The 12,511-nt window shown below is 47.0% G+C and overlaps 1 protein-coding gene across 3 annotated transcripts in view; it reads right to left on the reverse strand.

Moving 5' to 3' along the window:
* Nucleotides 1-12,511, reverse strand: part of LOC128350818 (cytochrome P450 2J2-like) — a 53,003-nt gene that overhangs the window by 12,151 nt on the left and 28,341 nt on the right. For all 3 annotated transcript variants that reach the window (XM_053309580.1, XM_053309579.1, XM_053309581.1), the window contains 3 exons: nucleotides 9,699-9,861; nucleotides 7,362-7,511; nucleotides 6,288-6,448 (listed from right to left, as the gene is read on the reverse strand). In XM_053309580.1, the coding sequence (XP_053165555.1) occupies nucleotides 6,288-6,448; nucleotides 7,362-7,511; nucleotides 9,699-9,861 (474 nt within the window). The remainder of the gene's footprint in view (nucleotides 1-6,287; nucleotides 6,449-7,361; nucleotides 7,512-9,698; nucleotides 9,862-12,511) is intronic.

The following is a 12,511-nucleotide window of genomic DNA, read 5'->3' on the forward strand; positions in this document are numbered from 1 at the left end:
TGTGGTAGCCTCCACCCATTAGGCACTACCACCCCACCCCACTATTTTGGGGCAGATCCACTTTCTGCCCCCAAACTGCCCCAAAGTCACCAAAACTTCAAAAATTCTCAAAAAATCACCCCTTTGTCCAAACCCCCTGAAATTGGGGTGGTAGCCTGCACCCATGAGGCATTACCACCCCACCACACTATTCTGCCCCAGCCCCCACTTTCTGCCCCAATATGCCCCAATCTGCCCCAAAGACATGAAATTTTCAGAAATTTACCAAAAATCAGCCCTTTGCCCAATCCCCCTGAAATTGGGGTGGTAGCCTGCACCCATTAGGCACTACCACCCCACCCCACTCCTTTTGCCCAAATCCCATGCTATGCCCCCGAACTGCCCCAAAGTCACTAAAACTTTAAAAAATCACCAAAAATCAACCATGAACCGAATCACCCGAATTTTTTGTGCCCGAAATTCAGGTGATTCGGCTCGTGCCCGAAAAAATTCGGGGGGCATTGGGGGTGATTCGGTTCGGCCCCGAATCACCCGAAATTGTTCATTTCAGGCACAGATCGTTCTGTGCCCGAAATTTTTTGCACATCCCTATTGTAAAGCTCCGCTGTTGTTGTCAATGTGTTGAAAAAAATGACTGTGGATGAGAACTGCCTGCTTGGTGGAGGAGGGAGGGCAGGACACACTTGATGCTGCTGTTGGCCATAGTTTGCTGCATCTGATGTTTGATTTAGAAACCTGTTTTTTTATGTATATATGTATGTATTTAACATACTTATATACTGCCCCAAACCAAAGCTCATATGCTTTAAGAAGCTCTGCTAGTCTGCTGTTGTGTGCGCTGCCTGGCAATGATTTTCTATCAATTGTTGAAGTTTGCGTCTTTTTGTGGCACATTTGGGGCAGAAACGGGCCTGTAGGGGGGCAGAACAGTGCGTTGGGTGACAGTACCCCAAGGGGTTGCCTGCCAACCACCCAGCCAGATTCCAAAGGGACTTGCCAAAGGCCTGATTTTCTATGAATTGTTGAAGTTTGTGTGTCTTTGTGGCAGATTTGGGGCAGAAAGGGGGTGGAGCAGTGGGTTGGGCATTAGCACCCCAAGGGGTGCCTGCCCACCACAAAGATTGCAAAGGAGTTAGCCAAAGGCCTGATTTTAAATTGATTTCTGAAGTTTATGCGTCTTTAAGGTTTTATTCTATAGGAAACAATGGAGGTTTCAGCAGCCCCATAACTACACTGTGGGGTGGGGGGTGGTCCAGAGTGAGTGGTGGTGTATTGCACAGAGGTGCCAACCACCCCCATGGGTTGCTAACTGGGTACTGGGTTTTGTTGTTTCTGAGTTGTTCTGAATGTAGATTCTCTGGTAGCATATGAGATTTTCAATGACATGAATCTACATTCAGAACACCTCAGAAACAACCAAACCCTGTACCCCACAGGCTTGTGGGTATGGGGGTGGTTGGCACCCTATGTGCACTACACCACCACTCGCTCCAGGCCACTCCTGTGCCCCCCTGCTGGAATTATGGGGCTACTGATACTTCCATTATTCCCTATGGGGGGACACCTTAAAGATACATGAATTTCAAAAAATCACCAAAAATCAGCCCTTTGTCCAATTCCTTTGAAAAAAATGTGGTAGCTTTCTTGCCCCCACTGGTCACTACCACCCACCCTACTCTGCTCTGGGCCACCCCTCTCCCCCACAACATGAAGCTATACTTTTGCTGAAACCTCCATTATTCCCTAAGGGAAAAATCTTAAACTTCAAAACTTCACCAAAAAATCAGCCCTTTGCCCAATTCCTTTGAAATGTGGGTGGTAGCTTCCACCCATTGGGCACAACCACCCCACCCACTAATTTTGCTCCGGAGCCATTTTTTTTTTTAAAAAATACAGAACATTTAGGATTCAGATTTTGCAATTTTGAACAAAGAACAAAATTGGGGTGTTTCAGATTGGTTGATTTCAAACAAAGAACAAAACGGGGGTGCTTTGAATTCAAGCCACAACAAAACAAAAAACAAATCAAAAAGCACAACCCTAATTCAGGTCGCCACCTCCCCTCTGCTGTGTGCTCTGCACAATAAAAGTGACTTCTGGGCTCTCTGGCACCTCTTTTTTAATATAAGGCTGAAAGGAGAGACTCTACTCCCTCATCCCCCCATGCAGTACAAGTCAGATCAATTTGGATAGATTTGATCCAAATTGGCCAGATTCAATTCTTCAATTCAAACCACCCCTTTTAGGACTGATTCAGTTCAAAGTCAAATCACTCGAATTGGCCAGATTCAAGTCAAATTGATTCAAATATGAATCGATTCACACATCCCTAGTAAAAATAATGGCATAGATCATTTTTGAGGACTAGCATATTAATTTTTCATTCATCGAGAGATCAAAGCTGGGACTCAACAGCTTCTTCTGGATCCCACATTGGCTGGATCCTGTGAAATTACTCCAGTGGAAGATTTGAATGAGAGTTGGCACTGGCAGCCAAGATCATCCCCTCATCCAATTTTACAGCTGCTATGTATTCGTGGTATTCCAAGAAACACGGCATTTATGGTCCTCCCAGATTGGACAAAAGAAATAAACACAACAATAATTTCCATAAGACCTTTCACTACTTCTGGTCCCACAGAATTAATCCAGATTGTTATAATGTTTTATGTCCATTGGACATATAGGAAAATTAATCCATTTAGTGCAGCATTTCCAGTTTCGGTTCTGTGGACAAGATAGAATTAAAGGTAGTAAGTTATGTCTAAGACTGAAGGTAGGCATGGCTGCAACAAATAGATTCAACCAGATCTGTTGATCCAACCAGATTCAACTACAGGAATCCTGTGTGGCAGGTCATCTTAATAGGTACCCCCTCCCTGAGAAGTCAAGACAAGGCTATGAATCTGACCCTACAAAGTGGTGATTTGTCTATGATTACTTCTTCCTTCCTCCTTCATACCACAGCTTCATTATGAACCGTTTTTCATGAGCAGTAAGAAACAGCAATAGGGTTTTCAGGGAGGAAGCCCTGAAAAGCTTACCTCCCTGCAGATGATCCATTGGCTTTCCTTGGATGGGTGGATCGCCCACCCAGATGAGCACCAGCTGCTGTCAGTAGATCCAAGGGTTGAGGTGCCAGGGCACATTGCCCCATGTCGCCCTTCCCCTCCGGAGCTCCAAAAATCCCTAGCATTGCATGAGTGTGCGGTGCATTGTGGAGATACCCCTCTCCTCCCCAAGGGCGCCACAGTCTGTCAGCCATGGCTGAAAGTGGCAGCAGCTGAGAGATGATTTCAAAAAATGGAGTTGGGAGAGCGCTCTCCCTCCTAACCTCATTTTGGAGGGAGGCTCCACAAGCAGGTTTGCCGCTGTGGTGCCGCTGGGATCAGGGCCGATCTCAGATGTTCACACACACCTGCAAAGTCAGGCTGGGCTCCCTTCGCCCAGTTTTGCATGCTTGTGTGAATAGCCTCATTAAGTTGTTTCCACTAAGATTTGACACAGCTTTTTGTAGTATGGGATTTAGTTTAGTTTAACCCTTTTAGTTTAGAAAAAAGATGACTAAGGTGAGACATTACAGAGGTTTATAAGATTATGAGACCACTCACAAGATGGGGTGAAATCGGGCTAGCAGAGGGTAGCCCGATTTCGCCCCATCGTGTGAACCACCGGGCTCGGCTGCAGGCCTGGCGGTTCCTAGGCAAGTAACCCACCTAAGTACCCCTGCCCTAAAACCAGGTTTGCAGAGCGAGTGCTCCGCAAACCTAGTTTTAAAAATCATGAGTAGCTGTGGCATGGCTCCGAGATGGAAGAGTCAGTAGTGACAAGGGAGGGTCCAACAACATTGTTGGTCATCTGAGCTGACAGTTGGGAGTGGCGGACAAGCCTCTTACCAAGAGTGTCGATATCAGACTGGGTTGGAATTTGACTTTGGGGCCTGTGCTTGGGTCCAGTATATATGGCCTTGTCCTCTTCCATCCCTGCAACAGCCCTGAGAGGCTTAGCAGAGATTTAGTCCTGGGTCTTCCTTTTCTTAAGGCCCAGCTCTAACCTCTTGTTTTCAATCCCCACTCTCAGAGCCGGATTAACGTAGTAGCAAATGTAGCATTTGCTACCGGCCCCGCGTTTCTGAGGGCCCTGCATGCCCAGCTTGAACTGCCCCTTCTCCTTTCTGCTCTCTACTTAGTTGGTGCCACTTCTCCGTCCTCGCTGCCTGCTGCTGCCAAAAGTCTGTTGCCCTTGCAATAGAGATGCAAATGTTTCTCTTTTTGAAGGAACTAAGAAAGGAAGGAAGTGGGGAGGGGGCGGCAGTGGATCAAACAGCCAAGAGCAGGGTGTTTGTCTGCCTGACAGTGGCGTGGAGTGTAGCCGGGAGAACTGGGTGTTTAGCTAGATGCACCGGCACTGCTTTTCAGTCTGGCCTGTAATGTGAGCGCGGCTGAGTGGTGCGAGATGGGAGCTTCTGCTTGGCAGCAAACATGGAGCAGGTTGCTGCCGCTTGTATGCACTTTTTGCACACATGCCTCCTTCTGCAGTCAGCCAAACACCTCCAGGAAGGAAATTCTGTGCCCTGTTTGGCACTCGGAGCCTGACTTTTGCTGTCAGGGGTCATATTCTCTTGCAGCAAGCAAACATGCCTAGCTCCTAAGGAGGTGCTGCGTCCGTGACTTCCCTCCTCCCTCTCCCGGCCCCGTTGGAGCTTCCCAGCTCCGTCTGGTATGGACAGTAGCAGCAGCTCATAGGAGCTCTAGCAGTGCTGCTCACCATGCTCAAGCTGCAGGATGGCTCAGACTGGGGGGAGGGAGTTTTGTACTGTCATGGGATGCTAGCAATAGGTATCCTTTAAGGCTGTTCCTTGCTTTCCTGGTCCAAATTCTCTATAAAATGTCTCTATAAGGACAAACATGGGTGTGGAGTAACAAGGAGATTCATGGAGATTTGCAGAAAACCATGAGGCGAAGGGAGAGGTTTTCAACTCTGTCTTATACTATCTTGTGAGCGGAAAATGACCATCTTGACCAGGGGCGTAACTAGGTTGGAGTGGGCCCTGAGACAAGATTCTTAAATGGGCCTGCAAGGGAAAAGGAGCGGCAGGAGCTAAAAACATCTCCCCAAGCAGTCCCGCACACCAGTGTTCCCTTTAAACTACTTTTACGGCAAAAAAAAAAAAAAATCCCGAAAGATATAATAGTTTGTTCCAAAAACAAAAAAACAAAAAACCCTACACCGACAGCAGCCAGCCTCTTTACATTCACACCCCTGCAAAACCTCTGTCTGTGTCCGCCGCAACAAGCATGCCTCCCTGCAGAGATGTCCCTGGCTAGTTAAGTCTCCCGAGATATCCGGGCTCCGGCAGATTCTCGTCGTGTTTCCTGCCGTTACGGTAGCACGAGAAGGAGAGACCCAAGTGCGGCGTGTTCTTCCTGTGGACCCCGGGAGGGCGGAACAAGCAGTCGCGGCCGAGAAGCGTCCGGGTGACTTTATTTTACTGCCCCCTGCCCCAGCAAGGAGTCACAGCCCCTGGTTGCCGCTTTGTGTGGGAGGGGGCAAGCAAGCGCCGGCAGCCCGCAGGGTGTGTGAGCACCACCCCCGCGAAGGGCACCTAAGTTAAGAGCTGCTCTCACTCAGGCTGCAGAAGAAGCAGAGCTGCCGCCCCCCCCACCCCCGCCAGGCACACGAGGAGCCCGCCGAAGAGGAAGCCGTCTTCCGCGCTTCTCCCTGGGCTTGGGCGGGACGTCTCTCTTGTGCACACTCCTGTCCATGCTCCTGGCGGTGGAAGATCGGGTAGGCGCTGGGTGGGGGAGAGCCTCTGAGGGGCCCCCCCAGGCGGGGGGCCCTGAGACAACAGCCTCCCCCTGCCTAATTGTAGTTACGCCCCTGATCTTGACACCAATAGGCTGGAGGGGATTCCAGGCTGGAGTCGGTAAGGTTATTGTCTCCAAAACCTCAATTTGGGAAAGGTTGGAGTGAAATAAATATGCATTACTTCAAATCAGTTGTTTTAGGGCGGGTTGGTTCTCATGAAAAAGCCAAGGAGTGGGGTTTTAAAAAGAAAGTCGACTATTATAGCAAATGAAAATATTGAATTATTTTACTTTGCATAAATTAGTAAATAATTTATGTTTTAATATTTATGTGCATTTTTAAAATTTAGGGCCCCTTTATAACATATGCTACAGGCCCCTCACTAGCTTAATCCGGCCCTGCCCACTCTAATTACTAATAATAAGTTTGGATCTTTGGGTGACCCATTCAACTATTAAGGAAATTAAAAGATTACTCACAATATGAGGGACACTACCTCCAAATTTTAGAACAAAAGCAATAGCTTTCACCAGTTTTTGGAAGTCTTCATCTTCAGGAGAGAACCGCTGTCCAAAAGTTAAGACACTGATCACATTGCAGACTGAATTTGTGATGGGTAATGAAGGATCAAGAGGCTGCCCTACAAATAAAGGTAATTGCACCCATATCAATATTAATCCTGCCTCTACTGAGAATACAGTTATTAGGCCTCGAATGCTATTGGCATCTCCTATGATTTGTATTTCATTTTGGAGAACAAGAAGAAATGCATCAAACTCCATTCCAAAATGCAGAGAATGTCCATGAATCTTTCTGCAGCCTGGGACATGTGCCATCATAGGCCTGGTTCACACACTCATCTGAATCCAGCTTTAACGTGGGTTATCGACATTAGTGTGAATGTGTGGTCCCATGCCAAAGTGCTTTCTGCTCCTTGGTGTGGGTCCACAAAATCACACTAATGTCATTAACCCACATTAAACCTAGATGCAAATGACAGTGTGGTACAGGCCATAGTCTCTTAGTGTCCCATCCTTGTTGGCCATAAGGTGAGGCAGAGGCAAGGAGGAGAGGCACAGGCCTGTCCATGGGACCTTGGAGAAGAACCAGAGAGCAAGCCGACTTGACAGCAGCCAGAGGCAGACTGAGCCCTTAAGAACCTCTGAGCTCGGGATGCCCCTCCTGGGTACTTCATCGCTGCCTGAAGAGTGGAAGCCTTAAAGGGTCAGTCTTCTGGAGTGTGGCAAATCCTCCTCCACTCTGTCTGCTTCTGCTGTCCTTGTGGCTGGTGCTGGGGTGCAGATATTGGTGGGCATGATAGTGTGTGAGAGGCTAGCTCTGTAGTGGGCTTGGGTTCTGAAGATGCTGACCTAAGGGGCTCAGGCACCAAAGGGGTTGCCTCAGAGGGCTCCAATTCTGGGGCTATCTCCGTTTCTGGGCTGGCATCAAGATCCAGAGCTGGTCCTGGTCCTGCCTCCTCCTCATCTGACTCAGAGTTGCTAATGGGACCAGGGGCTGTGACAACCTGGGCCTTGACACTTGGCATCACATACCATTGGCTTGTGCAAAAGTCTCCACAAGCTGTTGGGCTTCCTCCTTTATTCGGTGCTCTATGCCTTTCTTCCCTAGTCCAAGTTTCCGCAGGGTAACTAGTGCAAAATGCCTCTGCTGCTTCCAGGTATGTCCATTTGAAAATATTATGCCTAAGATAATCAAGAATCAATGAGAAATTATTGCTCTGAAAATGCATGTTTTAAAAATTGTTTCATTCCCAGTCTGGAAACACCCCCTCCCCTGCCAGTGTGTTCAAGAGAAACCCATTCTTGAACCAAATCCAGCGCTTCCTCACCCATCTCCCCCGGAAGGAGACAAACTGGCCTCCTCCACCCCTTTAGAGGAATGAGGTAAGTGTGGGCCTCACATAGCTGGCTGTGGAAGACTTAGAGGACCATGAGGTATCCATGAGGCTGTTCTCATGAGTAGCCAAGACTGGGCTAGGGCAGCAAAGCCCTGGGATGGCTGCTCCTGTGAAATGCCAGGATCTGCATGGCTCCCGGCGGTGCCTCAGCAGAAATCCCACATAGGAAGCTCGCCAGTTAGCTGAGGTTAAGGGCACAAGTGTGGTCTTAACCCAGGCTAATTGCTTGTGTGTCAGGGCCAGCTGTTCCCATCTGGTGCTGACACAGGAGCAGGCTCCCGGTCATCACATTGCACCGTCCACTTCCAAGGCACATGGTGGGATCTCCGGGGGCCAGGAGGATGCATCCCTGCCCCCATTCCTCCGCGTTGCCTTTGAGAGCAGCAGAACATCTAGGCACACAATCTGCACTCCTAGAACCAGCAGCAGGATCATCCATGGGGAAGATGAGCTTCCGCCAGCAAGCCCATTCACGCCATCATGAGAAAAGGCTTGATATCTCCCTAGAGATGTGCTTAGCAGCACAATGGCAACTTGGCCACCAGACAGCTTCTGGAAGGGAAGGATTATCCCAAAATCACCCAAGTGCCCCACTGCCTTGTGGGTTCGGTGTTATGTGGCATCTATGGGTCCACACACCCCAAACCTCTATGGAATACCTAGACACTACCCAGGGGAATAATGGGGCTGCTTTGGATCCTCATTATTCCCTATGGCAGGTAAATACAAAACTGCTCAATACTAAGAAATTACTTAAAATCACCCAAGTGCCCTACTGCCTTGCAGGTTGGGTGTCAGTTGGCACCCATGGGACCCTGCCACCCCACCCACTGTTGAACCCCTAGGAGCCACCCACAAGTGGCAATGGGGTGTTTTGTGTCCTCATTGTGAACTATGAGTGAAGCAAGCTGCTGCACACCTCACACTCACTCAGTGTGTCCCTCTCCCCCTCATACAAAATGACAGCACAACATGCATTATGCAATGAGATCTGCTGCATCCATAACTGCTAATGCCCCCACCCCTCACAGGATGACAACAATGCAAGATGGCCCACAGCAGCAAATATGTCCCTCCTGCTCCACACAGGATAACAGCAAGCTTTGCAACATGGAATCGCATTCGCAACATGAAATCAAACTTGATATCCACATCATCCATAATGAAATCCAACAAGAATAGCAGCATGAAAACCAAACTCCACCTCCCTGCCACCCTTTGTAAAGTGCATCGAGCCGCCATTTCTACTTCCCCTCTTTTTCTCAATTTCTTCTCAAATTTCATGTCTTCTACAATTACCTTTATATGATCACAATAGACTCATAGCTGTCATCTTCTAAATTAATATTAAAGCTTTTGTAATAGAAGAAGTGGAATTTTTTTGGAGTGTGGAAAGACCTTCTGCGAGAAGCGAAATCTTACTGTATATCATAGAATTCAATCATACAGGGGTGAAACCATATAAGTGCTTGGAGTGCGGAAGGAGCTTCAGGGACAATGGAAAGCTTACTAGTTATCAATGGACCCATACTGGAGAGAAACCATATAAATGCTTTTCTGGAGAGAAACCATATAAATGCCTTATGAACATAGCTGGTCTATTTCTTAGATGTGGGACCAGGACTACGGAGACCAGAATTCAGATTCCCATTCAGCCATGAAACTCAATGGTGGACTCTAGGCCAGTCACTCATCTCTCAGCCTATCCTACCTCACAGGGTTGTTATGGAGATCAACAAAAAATAAATAAATCACCATGTACATAACTCTGGGTATATCTGAGCAGGATATACATGTACAAATAAAAATAGAAACACATGAATTTCTATTAATTTTCCAGAGCTAACCTGCTAGATAAATCTCTACTGAATCATTCAGAGTGGTTTTCTCTGTTGTTTTTTTTCAAATGGCTTAAAGCTTCTTTATCTGGCGACAAGATGACTATAACTTCTGATTTTTCACCAAGACCTACCTCTTTCTTGAAATGTAGCTTTAACGAAACTGGTCTCTGGTCTCCCACTGAAGTCATCTGAATGATTGATCAGCCCTTCTTTCACGGCTTGGAATCCTGAAAGTACTACGATGGGTATAGGCCCTGCCCATAGGTTGTAAATCTTTCCATATTGCTTTGCCAGCTGCCATTTGGGTCAAAACAGAGGAGAGTCATGCTATATTGAGAACATAAGAACTGCCCCGCTGGATCAGGCCTGAGGCCCATCCAGTCCAGCATACTTTTTCCCACAGTGGCCCATCAGATGTCTCTGAGAAGCCCACAGGCAAGAGGTGAGGGCATGCCTTCTCTCCTGCTGTTGCTTCCCTGCAAGTGGTATTTAGAGGCATCTTGCCTTTTATGCTGGAGGTGGCCCTTCTCTTTCACAGCTTGGAATCCTGAAAGTACTAGCACGGGCCAAACAATGGGCCAAAGCCAACAAGTTGAAAATGCCTTTGGAGAGTGCTGATACCATAGCATGGATGGGAGATGAATATGCTAAATAAATAAGTAAGCAAGATTAGGCAAAGTTAATGTTTAGCTAGCTAGCCACAGAATTTCCCAACTCTAAGAGCTGTTCTACAATAGAACAGTGTGACTTATAAAGTGGCGAGCTCTCCTTCATCAGAGGTTTCCACTGAAAGCAAAGGCTGGTCAGCTTTCTATCTTGGCTATAGGAGATTTTAGACTGAGATTTTGGAGTCCACCGGTACAGTTGATGATTCTGTGGATCAAACAAGTTGTTTTAGTAAGAATTAATGAGCCTACTTTCCTTTCACTGCCTCTACAACTGGACCTTGAGGTTCACAAGTTAGATCTCTTAAACCTCAAATGTTCATGCGTCTACCTTCTTGGATCAGGATGGATGACATCATTACAAACTACACCATTGAGGTGTCCCTGTGTGTCACGCACTACAACTGTACCAAATTCAGTTTAAATTGGTTAGACCGTCCACAAACTAGTCGGCTTGTTCCTGAAAAGTTCACACATTTGCCATCTTGGATCGGGGCGGGTGACATCATCACAAACTACACCACTGGAGCATCCCTATGTGTCCCTATAGCCGTAGCAAATTTGGTTCGAATCATTTAGACTGTCCACAAGTTAGCCCTCATGCACCTCCAAAGTTTACACGCCCGCCATTTTGAATAGGTGTGGATGGCATCACAAACTATGACACTGAGGTGTCCCTGTGTGTCACTCACTAGAACTGTTCCCAATTTGGTTCAAATTGATTAGATGGTCCACAAATTAGCTGGCTTGTGGTTCAGACTTTCATGCGACCACCATCTTGGATTGGGGTGGATGGCATCATCACAAACTACACCGTTGAGCTGTCTCTATGTGTCCCTACAACTGTACCCAATTTGGTTCATATTGGTCCATTGTTGCGAAGTTGATAGTTGGGGGACACACGGACGGACACACACATAGGGACACACAGAGAATGCCGGGTGATCTCATAAGCCTACTGGAAAGTAGGCTAAAAATGTATGGTTGATCACATAACTGTGAGTTCTCACTGAGACACGCAAAGAAGCCAACATAAAACATTCTCTTTTCCATACAATTGCTGATTGTTCTTTCCTCCTCCTCAAACCTTCAGTGCTGAATGCAAATTAGATGCTTTTAGTTCTTTCTATTTCTCCTACTCCCTTGTGATTGGGGAAAAGAAGTTTGAGATGCAATAAAAATGTGAAAGATTGAGGTACAGAGAGTGGAATAAGTTTGGGTGAACCGCCCAGGTACATTGTTGTATGGGGCAGTATATAAATGTAAGATAGAAGGAAAGGAAAGGAAAGGAAAGGAAAGCTTGGCTTGTCCTCCGCCTCTCCTGATGTACTACAACAGTCAAAGATTTATTTATTGTCTAGCAGTAGCTCATGCTGTTCCTGCCCCCTTGTCTTCTCTCTCTCTTATTCTAATATATTCAAATTGATTTACTTGCCAGTTTTTCTTGTCTTCTGTTACAAGGCATATACAGGTAGTCCATCTTTTTTGCTTGACAATCTGGACTGCTTTTTGTAGTAAAGTGTATTTCACAGAGCTCTGGGTACTGAAAGGTTAATAGCTGTAGTTGTAGAAGGCACTTCTACTGCACCTGCACTCCTGAATTTGTGACTACGCCTCTTCCCAGAGATCCTGTAGAGAGCATTCCAAGACTCAGAACTGATATTAAACGACTCTGGAATGGGGCACTGAGGAATCTCTGCTGGGGAAGTGTGGGGCAGGCGGGGTGGGGGGAGGGAGAGAGCGCTCGCATGGAAGTTGAATTTGAGAGAGGGAGTTGTTCAAAGGGAACCTTTTTTGTGAAGATTTCTTGGAAGGAAAGTGAGGAATGTGTTTAAAGTTGGGTGGGAACAGACGGTTTACTCCCCGAGGAATATGTTGTTAGAGTGGAAAATGCTGTTAAAGTGGAAGGGGGGAAGTGAGGTGGGTACTAAAGGAAATAAATGTGAGGAAGGCTATGGGCCCTGATGGAGTGGCTGGTAGGGTGCTGAGAGATTGCTCGGAACAACTGGCAGAAGTTTTTACGAAGATTTTCAATCGATCTCTGGCCCAAGCCACTGTTCCATCTTATCTGAAATCCTCTGCTATCGTACCTCTGCCAAAAAAATCTAATATAGATAGCCTGAATGACTTTCGACCTGTGGCGCTTACACCCATCATAATGAAATGCTTTGAGAAATTGGTGCGGAATCGTATTATGGCTTGTTTGCCAGATGGATTTGATTCTTATCAATTTGCATATAAGAAGAAGAGATCCACAGAGGATGCTGTGGCTATGGCCT

The sequence above is a fragment of the Hemicordylus capensis genome, chromosome 3 (genome assembly GCF_027244095.1).
Source record: "Hemicordylus capensis ecotype Gifberg chromosome 3, rHemCap1.1.pri, whole genome shotgun sequence".
NCBI classification, from domain to species: domain Eukaryota; kingdom Metazoa; phylum Chordata; class Lepidosauria; order Squamata; family Cordylidae; genus Hemicordylus; species Hemicordylus capensis.